The sequence below is a fragment of the Crocodylus porosus genome, unplaced genomic scaffold (assembly GCF_001723895.1).
Source record: "Crocodylus porosus isolate Cpor-Errol unplaced genomic scaffold, CroPor_comp1, whole genome shotgun sequence".
Classification (NCBI taxonomy): domain Eukaryota; kingdom Metazoa; phylum Chordata; order Crocodylia; family Crocodylidae; genus Crocodylus; species Crocodylus porosus.
This window is the reverse complement of record NW_017728915.1, coordinates 39,057,882-39,076,110: the sequence shown is the minus strand read 5'-3', so window position 1 is coordinate 39,076,110 and position 18,229 is coordinate 39,057,882. Positions and strand designations below refer to the sequence as shown.

Genomic DNA, 18,229 nt, shown 5'->3' with positions numbered 1-18,229 from the left:
TGCGCTACAGCGGAGATCCTGCTGTAGAGCTGTTAGCCACGGTTCATAGAGCTTAATTTAAAAAAAAAAATCCTTGGCTTTTGAATCCATTTTGTAAGATCTCAGTATTGTGGTTGGAACATATATCACGGAGCCTGAGCTTTAATACCAGCCCTGTTCAACCAGCAGTAGCTCCTGAAACAGGCAAACAGAGTAATCTGCGTGTGGAGCCGGTACCAGATAGAAATGAAGGAAGAGGAAGGACTGGGGTACACGCGGTGACGAGACAGTCTCATGACTGCTGGCACCACGAGGCACCTGCCAGGATCTTGGCAGTCTGATGCAGACAGTGTATTTCGGAACAAGGGGACTTCTGTTGGGTTCAGTGGCTGGGGTTGCTTGCCGTGCCGTAGCAAGGCTGTATGATTTGGGTACGTTCTTCAAAGTCAAGCAAAGCAGAAGTTTAGGGTCTAGCTTTTGCTGAGGTCTTGAAATCAGAGTTGTGTTAAGAAAGTGTCCGTTTTGGCTCTGCTTTTGCAGCAGTAAACTTGGGACGCTACATTTCCAAAAGAGGAGAGGTCATTTACCTGGGTATGTTAAAAACCCATGAGTCTTCTGTGTGCGGTGAGTCCTGCAGGCAGCTTCAGACTGGCGCTGAATGCTTCAGGCCAGACCCAGAGAGGGGCTCTGCTGTCTGAACTCGCACTCGCACTCGCACTGACTTTCCCGAGCCCCTGCTTGGGAGGCAGAGGGGTCAGCTGTGGGCTCCACTGGCCATCATCTCCTTTCTTAGGTTTCCGGGGGGGGTGTTCATTAATGAAAGGGATATTGGTCTCATTCACCACCCAGAGGAGTTATGAAATAAACCTCCCTCCGATCGCCTTCTCTCCACTTCCCTGCCCCTTCAGTGGTTGTGGGCCACGGACTAGGATGCCGGCTCTGAAGTAGCGAGTGGTGGAGAAAACAGAGGCCCGGCTGATGGCAGAGTGGGCTCTCTGGCTCCCTCAGAGCAGGCTGGCTGGGACTTGGCAGCCTGATTTCTGATGTTGCTGCGTACATCATGAACCATTTCCGTGTGTTTGGCTGCAGGGCAGATCCCGTAGACAGTCAGGAACTACAGCAGGCTTTTCAGCTGCCAGAATGTTCTCCCCGCCGTGCACGCCTCAAGGAAAAGCCCTCGGCTCGCAGCGTAGGACGAGGGATTGCAAGCTCCTTTTTGTTTCCCAGCGAGACGGCGCTTCCCCACTGCCCCGCGACACTGTGTGCACACCTTCCCCCCAACTGCTGCTCCCAGCAGTGTGCTTTGTGCTCAGAAGCAGGGAACCCTAAAAGCCACCTGGGAGTTTTGCAAGAAAACTCCCCCAAAAACCCCAGCTTGGTCCTGGCACTTCCTGTTTCTCTCTCGCTCATCTCTCACCGTGATGCTCCGTCCCCACAACAGAAAGTACTAATTCGATAACCCCGTGTGACCGTGAGTGAGCTGCTGAGCTACCCTGCAGCGCTGTGCTCCTGCAGCCCCTCTTGGTGCTCCTTGCTCAGTAGGTCACTGGACTCTGCAGGCAAAATGGCCAAGCTGTGCTCCTACGCCAGAGGAGAGCGCATGCACTCCCTGCGCAGCCTGCCCTGACCCTGCTCTGTCTGTGGTTTGTCCTCAGTTCAGCATTGCTCTCTCTTAATTAAGAGATGTAAACAGATTATTTCTGGGCGGATGGGCTGACAGTGGCACCAGGTGCTGCCCTGCAGGATGGCGGAGTGGGAGTGAAGCTGGAGGGGCTTCTCAGGCTCCGCTCTTCCCTCTGCAGCCTCTGTATGCTCCCATGGCTGGCAGCTCAGCCCTGGGGAGAGCGACTCTCTGCTAGCCCCTTTGCTCTGCCCAGAAAGCACGGCACTGAGGAGTTTGGGGAGGGTGGCTCCGAGCATCACAGGTTTGCGGAGAGACCCAGAGTGTACCTGATACCTTCCCAGCTACCCAGTGCGCTGCATGGGTACCCCGTAAAGCAGCCAGCAGAAACCTCAAGTTCATACTCTCCCAGCAGCTGCATCAGCAGCGTGTTCTGAAAAGCCTGTTTGATCTGGTGCAATGGAAGGAAAACCTCTCAGGGGAGAATCTGGTTTTCTGTGGGTGACCCTGAAAGCTATAGGAACCTGGACTTGGGCACAGTTGCGGGGAGGGAGGGAGATGACAGCCTTTTTCATGTAAGCAGATGCCCCAGGAGAGCCTCATGTGAATCTTTTCCCTTTCCTTTCCAGGATAAAGATAAAGTTTCTCTAACCAAGACTCCAAAGTTGGACCGGAGTGATGGCGGCAAAGAGGTGAAAGAGAGAGCTACCAAACGGAAGTTGCCTTTCACTGTTGGAACAAATGGAGATCAAAAAGACTCAGATACAGGTAAGGGACTATACGCACCCAACCACTGACCCGTGGGCTCAGACCTGGGAGAGCAGCTGGTTGAGTTTCTCCTAAGAAACAATGTTCTTAGGTGGCCGTGCAATGGTGTTTGAAGCCACAGAGGTAGAGGCGGTTGAACACGGAGGGTAGCGTTGCACAGCGGTATGTACGGAGTGCAGTGCATTATGGTTGGTGATGAGCTTGATTGAGTCGAACACAAATGGGCTTATCAAGAGACATGTTCTTCGGCTGCGTGACGATCCTTCCTGTTCAGCTTTTAGCTAATCCAGTTCATCAACTGAGACTTCAGCTGGTGAGGAAGAAGCACCGAGCCTCAGAGCCAGAACTTGCTAGATAGGAGGTTTCCTAAAAAACCTTACCTCTGTGTGTGTGTGTGTGTGTGTGTGTGTGTGTCTGGATAATGAACCTGCTGCAGCGTGGCACACACTGGCTTTACTGCTTTTGATACAGGGCCTTGCTGTGCGCAGACGGGAAAGCCAGTGTAGTTTTTGGTGCAGCAAAAGAGATCCAGTCCGTGACTGTGCCATCTCGTACAGCGCTGGGGAATCTGCCCTTGAAGTATTGCATAGTACTGTTTTGAGTATCAGAAACCCTGCAATCTGTGCAGGAGATCAAGGAAGCACAGCAAAAAATGGAGAGCAGGAGCTAGCCCTGTGTGGTTTGGTTACAAAGGTAAAGTGTCTGGGAGAGGCCAGTCTGCCAGCGATCAGCTGAAGACAGTCCCTGGCTCAGTGCCAAGTTAATAATAGGGTGAAATAGTTAGGGAATGAATAGGGAAATGTTCTTGATGGAGAGCTCTGACCTGCGGGACCCCAGGGAAGTGATGAAGCCCCCAGTGTTTGAGCTGCTTCCACCTTAGGTGTGTCCTGGCATGGATGCCCGGAGACGTTTCCATTGTTCGTGTCCATTCACCCGACACCTCGGTTGTAACCCAACGGCAGAACGGAGAGATTCCAGGCATGTCCATAGAGGACATGGCTCCTTGTCTCTGCAGCAGGATATGGGACATTTATTGCTTTTCCTGAGTTAGATACCAAGGTCAGAGTTTGTTGTGACCGGTCACAGTCCATGGCACCTTTGGCGTGCACAGCTGTGGGCTGATCTTGTTTGGCTTGCAAGTTGGCAGGTCATTGTCCAAGCATGTTGGGCGGCAGTTGGTTTCACTGGCTGAGCCATCAGGCTCAGCTTGCTCATTTGTGATGAATGGCCAAGTCTTTCGTAGCTGAACCTCTGCATCCAGGGAGAGTTTCAGGGTGTTAATTGTAGCCCGTACTGATTGCCAGATCTTGGTATGAATCATCATTTATTTTTCCGTTCTTGGTGCACAGATGAGTAAGCCAGTAGATCACCGAGGTCGGAGTACATTGCAGCAAGGAAGGGCAGTCCATGCCTTGTTTGGGAGCAGGCGGCCTGATGATGCTCAAGTTGTTGGCCTGACTCATTTTCAGAGCAGGCCGTTTGGGGTCGGGGTAGGATTTGCCCGGGTGACTGTCGGATTATTCATAGTGCTCTAGGGCTTGGCCTCACTTGAGCGAGCCGGAGTCTCCGACCAGCACCTGGAAGGTGCCCAGAGCCACCGTGGGAAGGAGGTTGAGAGCCACCACTGCCATCTGGTAACACACACTTCCCCCACCACCCCGCCAGCACCAAATGTGGGCAGAAAGAAAGAGCGAGAAGTCCCTTGTAAGCGATTTCAAGATCATTAAAATGTCATGCTCATTTGTAGCAGTCTCTTACCTTTAGTCGTCGGGGCTGTGCAAAGCTGGCGCTGACACGCGGACATCAAAGCGGTACCTTTGCAGCTGCATCCATCAGGGGCTGGAAGATGGTAATTTAGCTTTGCAAGGGTGCCTTTAAATGCCACCCGGTAATCTCGAAATGTGGGAAGGGTGTGGGTGAGTGTCTAACCACCCAGCCGAGTGAGGCAGGAAGCGAGTGGGTCTCACCCGGGAGGGGGCCAGGAGCTCAGGTGCGGGGCGCACTGTGGGCAAGGCTGCTGCCTCTCGTGATGCTTGACTGCTCAGAGAATCGCCGGGCTCGTTTCCCTGCCATCCCCTCTCTTGTCACGGGCTAAAGCATGTCGTTGAGCCGTAGCTTGGTTTTGGCAGCCTGGCTTTCAGCTTGCCTCCATTTACTTGTATGCATGTGAAGTCACCCATTTAACATGTTTCCCAAACCAGTGCCTAGGGTTGTAGTGCACCTGTGGGTCCGTAGACTCAAGGCCTCCCTTGTTAGATTCAAGGCCCTCCTTGGAAAATAGGTCCATAGATGTTAGGGGCTGGAAGGGACCTCAGAAGATCATCGGGTCCAGCCCCGCTGCACTTGGGCAGGAAAAATGTCAGCTCTTAGCTTTCGCTTGTTTCTGGACTACAGAAAAATAGTAGAGCAAGTCTTCTGCGGCCCCCAACCCAGGAGGACCATGACCGGGCAGAATGGCTTTGGTGCAAGGGACTCCTGTCTGAAATTTCTGGGTTTCTCTTGGGAATCTGGTGTAGGTGTTTGCACACCCAGCAGCGCTAATATTGCACAACCCCGGGGCCCCATAAAAGGATCTCACGGGGCCCAGTTGAGAATCGCTGCACTTACATGCTTGAGGTCATGGCCAGCAAGCTACTGAAAGAGAGACCGTTGTCTCCAAGCATGGGGCTTCCAGTACTGTCCTCCCTCTCCCTCTGGAGAAACGCTGCTCCGCTGAGTAGCGGGAGGAAAGAAAGCCCTTTCCCAGGTTTGATTGCAGCTCTTGCGAGGCCTGGGGCTGTCCCTCGGAACTAATGAGGCCGGGGGCCCTGGGTTCATTTCCGTAAGGCAGCCCTGCTCCTCGGAGCACCGTCCAGGGGACTTGGGACCATGCGGACGTCAGTGTGTTTCTTAACTGCTGTTTGACGTTTAGGCTGAAATCTGAGAGCTGGGAATTAGGACAAGCGGCGTTCCCTCCTGCTGGCACAGGGCAGTGTTCCCATGAACGGATCCAACAGGAATGCGTCCCTGGCTGCATCCTCTGCGCTCTGGGCCACGCTGCCTGAGCTCGGTGCGCCTGGGGGAGACCTTGCAGGCTGGCTCTGGTGAGCATGTGTGAGCGAGCATGGCAGCCGCCGCTTTTTATTCCCATCTCTCTTCCCACTTCTGAACTGAAGGGGAAGGCGAGCTGCCTGCGTGGGGTCCATTAGCAGGATGCGAGGCGGGGGTGCGGGGTTGTCCCCGTGCTCGCGGTGTCGGCGTGGCCTTGCATGGCTGCACAGGCTGGGCAGGAGTGGCCAGAGCAGGTGTTTTGGTCCTTGCGGGGCTCGGTGAAGGCCTGTTCTGCTCCTTTCCCCTGTCTGTTTTCTCTCAGTGGTGGCCCAAAGTTCCCAGCTCCATCTTGACTTGCTGACCGCTTGCTCCCTGTCCGTAGCCCTTTCAGCTGCTATGCCAAGCAGGGGCAGCGTGTGGGCTGGGCAGGCATTTGCGTCGGTCCCAAATCGCGGTACAGGGGGTGTTGCGGAGGCAGCCCGCCCTTCTCTGCATCCAAGCCTATAATGCTCGCAGAGGGCTGATGCCTTCAGGAAGGCAGCAAGCAGGCTGTTTCGTTCCTCATCTGCCTTATTTCCCAGCTCGTGCCCCACCCCGGCAGGACGTTCCTGTGTGCACTCCCAAGTGCCGCACAGTGGGGCTTGTTCGCCGACTTGCACGTTCTTGGCACGGGTAGTGGAAGATCTTATTCATGCGCACTGTCGTACAGCAGATGGTGGTGGGACACTAGGACCAGTGTTAACTCGGCAAAGTTTATCTGCTCCAAAGTGACCCCCAGAGCCAGAGTCCTGGGGTCCTGGGTGGTTGTTATCCAGGTGCATGCTCTGTTTAGGGAAAAAGAAGTGATTAGCCCTGAGCCTGGGCAACAGGCAGGTGACAAACTACTTGTGGGTGCTGGCTGTTGCTCCAGAGCAGGGTGTGCCCGGTATCACCCCGCTGAGTTGAGAGCAGAGCCGGGGCTGGATTCATTCACAGGTCAGCCCCCCGCGTGTGCGGTGAAGTTAGCTGCCCCCCTGCTGCATTTAGATCAAACGTACCCCTGAAGCCTGCATCTTGCCCCCGCTTCCCTGCTCTCCCCCAGCTTGGGTTCAAGCCTGCACGGCCCCAGCACTGCCTGCAACCTGTGTGCCGTGCCGGGTGCCACGTTCAAGGCAGCGTGGTACAACCATGCCAGGGCAAGAGAACGAAGCTGCCCCTTGCCCCGCTGCTGCAGGAGAGGCAGGCGCTTCCTTAGCACCGTCTCCGCGTGTTGAGACCGAAGCGTGGCATTTTCCAGGCATATTTGCCAATTTACAGATGCTTGCAAGAGGGGCACGGAGGCGGCCGGAAAGAGGGGGGGGCAGGAGTATAGCAGGACTGGCAGAAGGTGAAACCACCTCGGTGGGAAAGGTCAGGCAGCAATCGAGACTCACAGAAACAAAAATTCTTGGCTGAGTTCCTCCGGGCCATGTCTCCTGTGTGGTTTTACAGCAAGCTGCTCGCTGAGTCACGGAGCTGACTCAAAGGCACCAGACTCCCGGGGCACCGATTCTGCGCTTTCCATCCCCCTGCCTGTGCCCGCTGTGCCAACAAGCACAGGGCTTCGCTGGCGACTTGCTTTGGCCCCTCTCCGGCAGCGCTGCATACCGGGCGGCGTGCTGCTGCTCGAGGGCGAGCGCTGGAGCGTGCAGTCCAGGAGGCAAAACTCCTGCACCTGGGTCATGTTGAAAACAGCTTGACTTCAGCTTGGAGGTTTTACTGTTGCACTTAAGCGCACGGCTTTGGCTGCTGGAAGGTGTCACGGTGGTTTTCAGATCCTGGGTCGGCAGGGGGTATGTTTTAATAAAACCTCCAGAACGCTCTGGTTTCGTTCCAGCCGGCAGGAGCAATCTGGGCCAGAATGCACCACCCATGCCAGGACCAGAATTGGCCATCTCGAGGCGTTTTGCTTTTGCAGCCATAAACCGTACTTCGTTTTAGTTTCCACCAAGGTGGGATTATACTGGGTCGGGGTTGGGGGGGGACGACGACCTCCGTGCGTTTCCCGGCGCATTTTCTCTAGTTCTGACATTTTGTTGGCTCTTCTGGGGCTGGCGATGGACTTCATGCCAACCCTCTTTGAGTTTTACTCCTCCTCCCCTTCTGTCTGGCTCAGACGCTGGAGGAGCAAAGCTTTTATACTGCCTGGTGCTGCAAGCCAGGCCATGCGAAGGTTGAGCCTGGTTTGCTTAGTCCTGTTCGTACGTGCCATCTGGAGCTAGGTAACCAAGTCCAAGCTAAAAACCTGGGAACAGGGTGGCGTGCAGACGCCCTGTGCTTATGCCTGCTAAGCATCTCTTTGGTTTTACGATAACGCTGCTTATCTGTCGGAAATAATTATTGACTAACCTCTTGTCACATTTCGGTGCCAGCCATGTTCCAACACCACAAAATGCTTCGTGCGTTGAAAAGCTCCCCTGAAAGACCTTTTGGGGGGATCGGGGTTTGCAAAAGCCATGCAGTAATGCAGATCTCCCCTTCCCGAGCACTTGGAAAGCTTCACAAGCAAACCAGCCGGCCCCCCTCCCATGAGGCGGCAGGGGCCGTCACAGGCATCCTGGCCCGGTCCAGCCAGCTTGGAGGAGGGTGGCATGTAGGAGCTACTGCAGAGCAGCACTTTGCAGCCGCTTGGGAAGGGAAGGATGGGAGAATCCCACGCAGGAATCGTCAGCCGGCCGAGAGTAATTGAGAGCCAGTGTGTGGTAATGTGAAAACTGCTGCCCTTGGCCCCATCAATCCTGAATTGATCATTAGCCTGCCTCTTCACCTGTCAGTCTAGCAGCAGCAGCTAATGACAGAGCAGGATCTGCTGGTGCCTTTCAAACCTCTCTCTCTTTTTCCCCTATTTCCAGCCCAGTCCATTTGCTGTCTCCAACACCGCCCATCACTGCTTTGCCCACTCTGCGTGGGCTGGACGAGGGGGAGAAGGGCGTGCGAATTAACCAACATGCTGGCATCTGTCCCAGGCCACTTCCACCCCTGCGATAGCAGCAGAGCTGGAGTGGGTAGCACTGCCTGCGTGCTGGCTGACCGGCACGGTGACAAGCCTTAGCAGGGTTGCCGTGAAGGGGTCCACATGAGCATGGCATCGCTTGTGGTAGCTGTTACCCCAGTAGCAGCCTCGTGTTATGCAGGATCAAGGCCACCCTGTTGTGCTGCATGTGCGACACGCACAAGGAGTGAAGTGGTCCTGGCTCCAGAGCGCTGCATCCTACCGGTGGGGTTCAGGGGTTTGAGGTCTGCTTGCCCAGCGGGGAGACTAGAGCTTGTCATCCTGGAAGACATGTTACCTCCCAGCAGCTGTGAACACAGCCACCCCTAAAGCCTGCTCCCCGGCCCAGGTCTTCGAGGACCTCCGTGACGGGGTTTCCAGGCCAGGGTTACTGCAGCGGTAAAAGACCTGGGGCAGAATCTCATGGGTGTCGATGTGCAAGGTGTGCCTGATTGCAGAGCCAGGTCCCAGCTAGCCTGAGAGGTTCCCTCCCGCGAGCCGTTCCCAGCTTAAGGGAAGGAGAGTCAGCAGGAGCCGGCCTCCGCGCGGGGAGACGGTTGTGCAGTTTTTGCAGCTTCGTTTGTGCTAACCCTCCAGCAGGACCCTCAGCACTAATTACTGGGTTAACGATGCTGGAGAGACCAGCTGACCCAAAGTCCCGCGCTCCCTTTTCTCCCCTTCCTTGGAATACGAGCAGCGTCAGTTTGACTAACGAGCTGCCCGTGTTCGGAGCGGCCTGCCCTGGGCACGTGCTCATGAGTCACCAGTTGCTAAGCTGGCGCGGGAACCCGTGAGAAGCAGCTCGCTGGCTGAGTCAGGGGTGCATCTGTGCGCGCGGCCGTGACATGCGCGTGCCTCGGCTGCCAGCCCTGGCCCGACGCCTGCAGCCGGGCACCTTGGACGGGCCGCGCTGTATCGGGCCTTTCTTTGCCTGCGTCCTGCCAGTCCTTTGGCTTCACATCACCCAGGAGCAGCACTCACCTAGCAAGTGGCGCGGATGCCGGTGCCAGGGCCGTAATGGCAGCACGGCGCGGTTGGACTGGCAAGCACCACTGCTTGCTTTGCCCTTAGAAACTCCCAAGCTGTCTTGCTGGGCATTGGGGAGGCACTGAGCCGTGGGCCAGCTATGAGGGCAGGAGCTCCCAGGGACTCCTCCGCCTCCTTGAAGTGCGCAGGTGGGGACAGGGTTGCCAGAAGCACCCATCAGCAGTGGCTTTCGCATTAAGTTAGTGCCAGGGTTTCAGACTGCTCTGGGCAGGGGTTTGCCGGGGCTGGCTATCATGCAGGGTTTCCTCCCAGTCCCCCCACAACCCCCCATTTTGCCTCATCCATGTGCTCGAATCTCAGCAGCTCTCGGACATCGCCTGCCTTGGAAGCGGTGGGTCGAAGGCCCCTTCCAGCAGCTGGGGGGACCAGCAGACAGACAGCCCCGGCCTGACGTGTTGCACGTTGCACAGCCCCGTGCTCTGCTTCTGGGCGGCAGAGTTTCAACCTAGGCCCTTCTAGGTCAGCTGGCAGGGGAAGGCCACCGGGGTACGGGGAAGGCCTCTGTGCCGCTGGCTGGAGCAGACCCTCCCGCAGCTCCCTGTGTGGTGTGAGCGTGCATGGCTGAGCGGCCCAGTGTCCAGCTCCATGCCCCGTAATCCTCTTGCATGGCTGGCTCTCAGGCTTGTGTGTAAAATCCCCTTCACTGCAGTCCAGCTGCCGCCTCTGGGCCCCGCTCCTGGCCCCTCCTGCTCGCTCGGCCCCTGCCCCACACATGCTTTCACAGCAACCGCATGTCTCTGGCTTCCAGCCCACGCTCCTCCTGCTGCCCCTTCTCTGGCCTTACTGTTTGCTGTATCCGCTGGTGCTACCGTGATCATTACCGGGCCGGTCTTCTCCCCCAGCCACTCTCTGAGCGCGCTCTCCTGCTCTTCCGTGCATGCCGGCCCTGGGCTGTCCGTGCTACCTCGAGCTGGTGCTGCTTCCTCTGCTCACGTCTGGGGGTGGCCCAGCCTGTCCCTAGGCTGAGAAGTTAGGTGTGTGCAGGATTCGGCCTCGGGGCTCCCCCTCTCATGTGCGTGTGCTCCTGGGGTTGTGCCAGGCTGCTCTGCTGCCTGATATGGGATCCCCTGCGTCCCCTGACCACCAGGCCTCTCAGGACCTGCCTTCCAGAGGTCCGTAGAGGAGCCATCTTCTCCCCCCACATCACTCCCTCCCTCCTGCCTCGGCTCAGGCCTGTGGCTCGACCCGTATTGTGCTAAGCCTGTAGGCAGAGCCGAGCCGACAGCTGAGTCCTGAATACCTCCACTTGAAGCAGCATGTGCTGGGAGACCTCTGGATAGCTACTGACAGGCTTCCCGCAGCCCGGGGTTTGTCCTCCCAGTTGTGTGTGCGCACGTGTATGCGTGTGCACACTACACAACCTGGGCACACGGGCACATCCCTCGGTCTCCTGGCCACGCTGTCACGCTCTCGCCTTTCACAGCAGCTCCCAGTTTCCTCTTTGTGGTCGCGCTGAAGAAATGCAGAACAAATTTCCCAGCTGTGCTGGCATCAAGCTGCTGGGCTGGGCCCCGGGCTCTTCTTCCAGCCTCTGCAGGGCAGCACGTGTGAAGTGCCCACACCAGGAGAGCACAGTCCTTGGCTTGAACAGCAGCATGAGAAGCGGGAGGTGTTGTTTGCGGGTTCAGAGGAGGTCTGAGCAAGCAGTAGACAGAGGTAGCTGGAGGTGGGGTTTGGCGACCGACGCTGTGCTGCACGGAGGCTGGCAGGGTTAGTCAGTGAAATGCCATCTCCTCTGTCAGCAGCGGGGGCTTGCGTGTGGTCCGTGCGCCGCTTCGCCATGGATCACGGCTTCATGACGAGCACGAGGGCTGTCAGCGCCAACGCCTGCCTGTGCTTCTGCACTCGCCGAGCCCACTGAAACGTGCACGGCACCGAGCTCGTGTTGGGCAACAGGATGTCAGTGCTGGAGCCTCCGAGAGGACAGAGCTCTAGTTTCCCTCTTCTTCAAGCCCCGTCTTGCTAAGGGAAGCTTGTAAGTGGGGACATAAGCAATGCCACGTGTGGTCCGACTAGCCCAGTATCAACTCCTGGCTCTAGCCCAGCCATCCAGCTACCAGACCAGGAAGGAGGCTCTGCCTGGGGGGATTTGGGCGACTGCAGGGCTGTTTTCCTGCCACTTCTTTGCTGGCATCTCTGGGCGGTTTCACTGGGTAGGGGCCACAGGCGCCGTTTGAAGGGCAGTGGGTGCTGGCCAGCGTGCTCTGCTCGGTGCCCCCGCTTGGAAACCTGTGGCCATCGGTGCCCTCCCTTGTTAGGAACCAGTGGCCATCACTCATCCCTGCTTTCTTTTTAGTTGTCCTGAGCAACCGGCTCTTGGATTAAGGGAGGTTTATAGTTCTCCTGCTGGGCCCGGGCCCATGTTTCCCTTGGTGCAACAACAAGGCTCGTCTCCAGCAGTGGCAGGAGAGGATACTTTAGAGGGAGGGCATCGGCCTGGGCACATCTAGAGTGATCTGTCCCCTGACATCCAGCGTCATGAGTTGAGAGATGCCAGAGGAGACCTCCCTGGCTGTTCTGTTCAGCAGCTGATGGATCAGTCGTCCGTGAGTTTGTCTAGTCCCTTTTTAAGGGCCTGGCAGCCCTCCCACGCCATGTACAGACACAGCAGCGCCCGAGCGTGGGTCTTGCTCTTGATTTGATTTCCCCACCTTCGCTAGGAGGAGATATAAAAGAGCATTTCTTCCAGGGATGGAGGCCTTTGCAGCAAGGGCCGCGGAGGGAAGCAGCCGGCAGAGCCCGGGGGCCGCGTTTGCAGCGAGCTGGCTCAGGGCTGGTGAAAGGGAATACGTCGAACATGAGTCAAGTTTTCCAGTGTCCAGAGCCCTGAACTAAAACTGTTGCATCACCGTCGTGTCTCGCCGGGCGCGGGATCCAGAGCCTTTGTCTGCAGCTCAGGCTCTTGCTAGGCTGAGCCAAACTCTCATCGCAGCAGACTTCCTTGCTTCAAGTCGGGGCTGGAAGCCGGAGAGCGGGAGGCGGGCGCCACATCCGGCAGCAGTTCTGATCAGCTCTCTCTTCCCCCGCCTCTCTCCTTCCTGTTGACAGATTTGGTTTCAGGCCACCTCTGGGTCGTGCTTTTGCACTCGATTTAGTCTGCCGGAGCCGCTCTGGGCAGCGAGAGACGGACTTAATGCCGGGCTGGGAAGCAGGGGGCGAGGGGAGATGCCTGGGGAGAGACCCTGACGTGTGCTGCGTGCCGGTTTTCAGTAGCTTTGGGAGGCACAGAGCAGAGAGGTGCTGGCTGGAGGCGGCTTGTGCACTGGCGTTTTCCGACGGCCTGGCACGCGGAGGCGGCGGTGCTCAAGGAGCGCCACGAGGGTTGCTCCCGTGTGGGCACTCAGGCTCTCAGAAACATACGTGTGGGACCAGCAGGCCAGGCGGCCGGGGAAAGCCCTGAGCTCCTCAGGCCGTGCTTCGGGCAGGGCTCGCTCGCGGCCTCTCTTGGGTCCATCTGACTGGCTTTGGGGCACAGGCCTCCCAGATCTCTTGTTAGACTTTGGGGGGCTTTGCTCCCTGGCATGCTCCTCTCCGTTGGGCACAGCAGCCGGATTGATTGATTGTAAGCATGAAGGCAGCAATGGGGGCTGCTGCAATGGTGGGAGTGAGGGTCAAAGCCATACTCTTAGACACCAGGCTCCCTTTGGAAAACGCCGGCTTTGTCTTCACTCTTTTTTTGTTTTGGATTAGAGTACTAGAGCAATTCTTCCCTTGCAAAGCAGTAAGAAAGGTCCCAGCAGGTGGGAATGGTTTTGGATGCCTATCTGCAGTCTCCGGGTTAATCTTGTGAATCACATGTGCACCAAACAGCGCTAGATACCTGGTCAGGATCTCAAGGCACCCCCGTTTGGAGCCACTGCTTGAGATAGCACGCAGCTGTTTACGCTGTGGCATCTCCCCCTGCCCGCAGCGGATGCCACCCTGGGGTATTTTACTCCCCCAGCCCCTAGTCGCTCAGCGCTGCAACTCTGCCAGTGCCTGGGGTTCCTCTCCTTGCTTTCAAAACCGGAGCAACATTGAGCCAGGCAGACGCAACCCCCCCCTTGTGCAACCAGTACAGGAAATGCAACTTGTGACCTGCTTCCCCCAGTGCTTCAGAAAGACCAGGCAACCTCTGTGCTGCAGCATCTGATGTGGGGGCGGCTGGTCACAGAGGGGACAGCGGCACTGCTTTCTTCCCTGGGGCAATAGGCCTGCTGGGGGAAGGTGGAGGGTGGGGAGTCCTCCTTCTACAGCTGGATCCGGAGAAATGAAGAGGTTTTCCCCTGTGGGTTTTGAAGCAAGAGGGCGGCAGTCCCCTGGGAGAGCCCTGGCTCTCTCGCCACTCCCAGCCCCGTGTCTTCACCCCAGAACGGTTCCTGCGGGAGGAACGTGAGCCCAGCACGCCCAAGTGCCGCAGCTCCCATCACGCTGCCTGTCTCACTGCAGCAACTGAAAGCAGGAGCTCGGCAGTCACTTTGGGGTTTATTTTTATCCCGCCGATCACATGTTCCCACCGTTAAGTGCTCTGTGGAGGAGGCTGTTTCTGCCAAGCAGAATCAGGGAGAGTTTAGCATTTCTCAGTCAAACTTTGCAAGCCTCTTTGCAAATTGCAGGCTCGCTCTGACAGCGCCGAGCCAGCCAGGCAGGATTAATGACAGTGTTCCCGTTCGGAGGATACAGCCCTCGCTGCACACGCACGCACACGGGCACGCAGCTTTGCTGGGCTCCACCGCCGCGGCCCGAAGCGGCTGGGTCTCCTTCTTATAGGGCTTGGCTTTGCCCGTGGCACCAAAATCGGGCCTGGTACCAAAGGGGTGCGACCGCTTTCCCATTATCAGGAAAGCATTTGGGGTTGGCAAACCTTGGGGGGGGTTCTGGCACTGATGTTCCCTGGTGGAAGGGGGTTGAGGAGCCCAGAGGAGGACTTTCCATTGTAGTCTTGGGGCCTGCGGTCTGCCCTTAGCAGAGGTGCAGCCAGTCCTTTGCCCCTCGGAGAGCACGGGCCCTTGGGAGGCCACCCGAGTGACAGGGATGTGCAGCCCTGTGCCACGTCGGTCCCAGGTGGGAGAAGCTGCTTAGCAGCCTGCCTGCTGGCGCTATGTAGGTCAGACTGTTTCCTCCAGGTAAGCACATTCGTTCCATTTACTTTTCAAGTATTTTAAGGCACGGAGAAACCCTCTGCTTCCCAGTGATCTGAGTCCAGCCCTGGCTTCGGCACTCCTCCCAGCACAGCGCCTGGGTTCCCCCTTGGCCCCTGCCTTTGCTCTGTCTGTTTGTAACGGGCAGGACCCGTTGGCGTCTGATCCACTTGGGGGAAGGGGCAAGGAGCAGCCATTTCTGAAGCACGGAGGGCTCGCGGTGCGTGTCTTGGTGAAGCCCATGCAGATGCTTTGCCTCTAGCAAGTGGCTGAGAGATGCAATGCCCTGTTCTCATGCACGGTGGTGAGAAGCGTGTTTGCAAAAGGAGCCACACAGCGTGCAAGTACCCTTCACCCAAGCTCAGGGGCTGAGTATCACCGCGTGTTTAACGCTGTGTGCTCACAAAGCACTTAGTCCCGTGCTACAGGGATCGGGGGCTGCACTCATGGTGTCTAATGGGAGTTTGACTAGCAGAAGGGGAAGGCTGTCTGACAACACTTGCAGAAAGCAAAGCACGAGACCAGGCAGGTGGGCAATGTGATCGCACCACGATGCAGGCAGCGTGCAAAGGCTGTGCTTACTCATTGCACATGCCAGGTTTTGCAGAGGCAATTGCTTCCTGGCCCCCAGGCCACCGTGGCAGGTCAGATGTTTTCCCCCCCGACATGTGCTGCTGTCGGGCTACATGGGGGTCTGATCAGCCAAGTGGTGGTTTGTGCTTCATGTATCCTGGACGTAGTGAATCTGCCCAGACCAAAATGGAGCTTTTTCCTGGAAAAGCAAAACTGAATCTGTCAGTGGTTGGCCAAGTATTGCTGCCCCCGTTACAGATCGAGGTAGAGTCACACCTGCAATCCTGCCCCACAGACATCTTCTTATCAACTCCAAAGATACAGCAGGGCTATAGGGAGGTCCTGGTGAGGGTGAGACATGAGTGGGGACACACGGGGTGCGGTTTCCCATAGGAGAGAGATGATGCAAGGGAGACTCTTTTGTAGAGGGGATCAGAAGAAGGCGGGCAGTAGAGGCCCAGTCGGTGTCCTGTGGTCTTTGCCAGCACCAAGGGGGCAAGGACATAAGCAACAAACTTAAAATTGCCATAAGGAAATCTTTCCTACTTAGAGTGTGTCACCAGCCTGCAGACGCTGTGCCTACAGGGGAGAATCGAGGGTGCGAGCCATCAAAAGCAGATGCAAAATGTAGCTCTTGAGCTGTACCGGAAAGGCAGTGATGGTGTCTGGAGCCATGGACAGCAAGGGTAGCGTGCCCTGATAGTCAAGTCATAATCTGGCAGCTGGATTTGAGGGGGCATTGCACAGATGACGGTCCTGTGCCTTCCTCAGAGGCCTCCAGCTTTACCCAACTCCAAGGATGAGATATTTCAGTCTCTTCTGTTTCAGCAGGCCCTGAGTTTCTAGGATCTAGAGACATTTTCTAGATGCCCCGGATCAACGTGATGCCCCAGATCAGCGTGACGAGGGTGTTGCAGAAGCATCTCGGGAAGAGCTCTGTCTCCAGCATGGAGACTTTGAACTTCTCAGAGGTTGGAAAGCCGGCTGGTGTTTGAAATCTCTCTGATCTCCCTGGCAACTCTCAAGGAGCAGGAGAGAGCTGGGAGCTGCCGGCTGGCAGTGGCTGCGCGGCTCCATGCCGAGGCAGCGTACGCTATCAGGGAGCAATAGTGGGATGGAGAGTCCAGGTGCCCAAACCCCCTCTGCTTTCCTGCAGCTTTTTGACTAAGCTGTGCCACCCCAAAGGCATGCGTGTTCAAACTGGAGCATCTCTGGAGTGGCATGTGTCATCCGTGTGCTAGGAATGAGAGGGCGTGTGTTGTTGTGTGCCCAGCTGGGCCCAAAACTGGACACGGGACTCCAGATGTGGCCTCCGCAGTACAGAATAGAGGGGAAGAATCACTGCCCTGGACCTGCTGGCAACGCTGCTCCCAATGCAGCCCGGGATGCTGGTAGCCTTCCTGCTACTCTAGTTTGGTATATCGGTTTCTCTGTTCCCGTTGCACTGGGAGCTGCAGTCCAGCAAGGCTGGGCGTGATGTGTGTTTGTTCGTCACTGCCAGCAGTTTGCAGGGCAGGGTGAAATGCCAGCGCTGCCATTTCTTAGTGGCTGTTTGCATCTTCAGTCGAACCGTAGCAGTTTCCAGTGCATCCCTGGTATCTTGTACATGCAGTGCCAAAAGCACCCCTCAAAGGCGTTAGAGGCATCATTTATCATCTAAAAACCACTCAGGCCTTGAGCTGCTCTCCGGTTCCAGAATCCCTTCCCACCTCCCATTCAACAGTCAGCTTTATCCTGGGGAGAGAAGGGGGATCCTGTTATGTAACGTGGGTTACTCTTAGATCTCCAGCCCCACAGAAAGTGCAAGGCCCTGTGTTGCATCTGTGGGGCAGCTGTCTTCTCTGCACACGAGTGGAATGAGCCACGCAGAGAAATCTGTAGTTAGCAAATACGTGAGCAGAGGCCGGTAAGGAAGTGGGCCATTTGTGCCCAAGCCTGGTCTTGTAAATGGGGGCGGGCAATTCAGTGCCGCGCTGACTGCGATCCCTTCACCCATTTCATACTGGTGTGCTGGGAATCCCAGTTTGTTCTTGACTGGGGGCAGTTGACACTGAGATGATGGATGAGTGCCACAGTGGTAGGATAGCTGCGATTCCCACGGCCGCTAGCGAAAGGCGCATATGTTTCTCTCAAAGTTAGGCAGGCGTGTCTCAGTTACGGGGAGACTTTTTAATTTAAAGGACTAACAGCATTCAGCCTTCTTCGCCTGGTTCTCTTTGCACGTAACCCCCATCCCGGCTGCGTTCCCGAGTCACTTTGGCACTTTCTCCTGGCTTTGCATAGTTGGCCCGGCAATTCCCCCGGTTGCTTGGGTGGTGGTTTCACACAGCAAGAGAGAGGAGGGCGCGACTGCCGATGGAAGAGATTGCAAAGCCACAGAAGTCAGCCGAAGGGCCCAGGCAGAAGGAAACCACCTCTCACCTTTGACGGAGGTGAGATAACACTGGCATGGTCTTGCCTTAAAAGCGACTGTAGCTGGCAAAGCCTCACATGCAGCAGTGCAGAGGCAGCCCGGGCAAGGCGGGTGGGTTCGAATTCGCCTTTCCCCAGCACTGCAGGCCTGAGTTCACACCCAGTGATAGCTGTGTCTGCGTCCATCTGGCCTGGCACTGTTGGTACCACGAAGACTACAGGGCAGTTTGGAGCAGGACAGGAGAGCCCCCGGGGTCGTCAGGGAGCAGGGGAAAGGTGTGGGCGCTCTGTGCGGGGAGCCAGTGTGTGCCCGGCGTCTTGCACCTTTTGCAGAAGCTGTAACACTGCAGCATGTGTGCACTGGGCAGGTTGGGGCAGGAAAGTTGCCTGAGCAAATGCTGGCTGCTTGATAATGCATTCAGATGACACACGCTTAGTGCCGTGGAAAATATTGGATGGAGAGATGATAGCACCACGTGTGTGTCCGTCAGCAGCTCCGCTGCAAACTCTGCCCTACCGTGAAGCACCAGGCACAATGCTGCGATATCCCAGCCTTCCCGGCCCGTGGGTTTGAGCACAGGTTTCCTGCATGGCTGGGCTGAGCACTGACTGACTTGAGGGTCCTTCCTTCCTGGGGGCTCTCCAGTGCCTCCTGTGCCGCCTCTTCAT

General features: G+C 56.9%; 1 protein-coding gene across 3 annotated transcripts in view; it reads left to right on the top strand.

Moving 5' to 3' along the window:
* The window catches only part of ANKRD11 (ankyrin repeat domain 11), a 159,942-nt gene that overhangs the window by 121,258 nt on the left and 20,455 nt on the right, over nt 1-18,229 (top strand). For 2 of the 3 annotated variants that reach the window (XM_019536046.1, XM_019536047.1), the window contains one exon: nt 2,230-2,368. In XM_019536046.1, coding sequence (XP_019391591.1) covers nt 2,230-2,368 — 139 coding nt within the window. Of the gene's footprint in view, nt 1-2,229; nt 2,369-18,229 lie in introns of those variants that run through there. The other variant, XM_019536049.1, reaches the window with a different exon arrangement.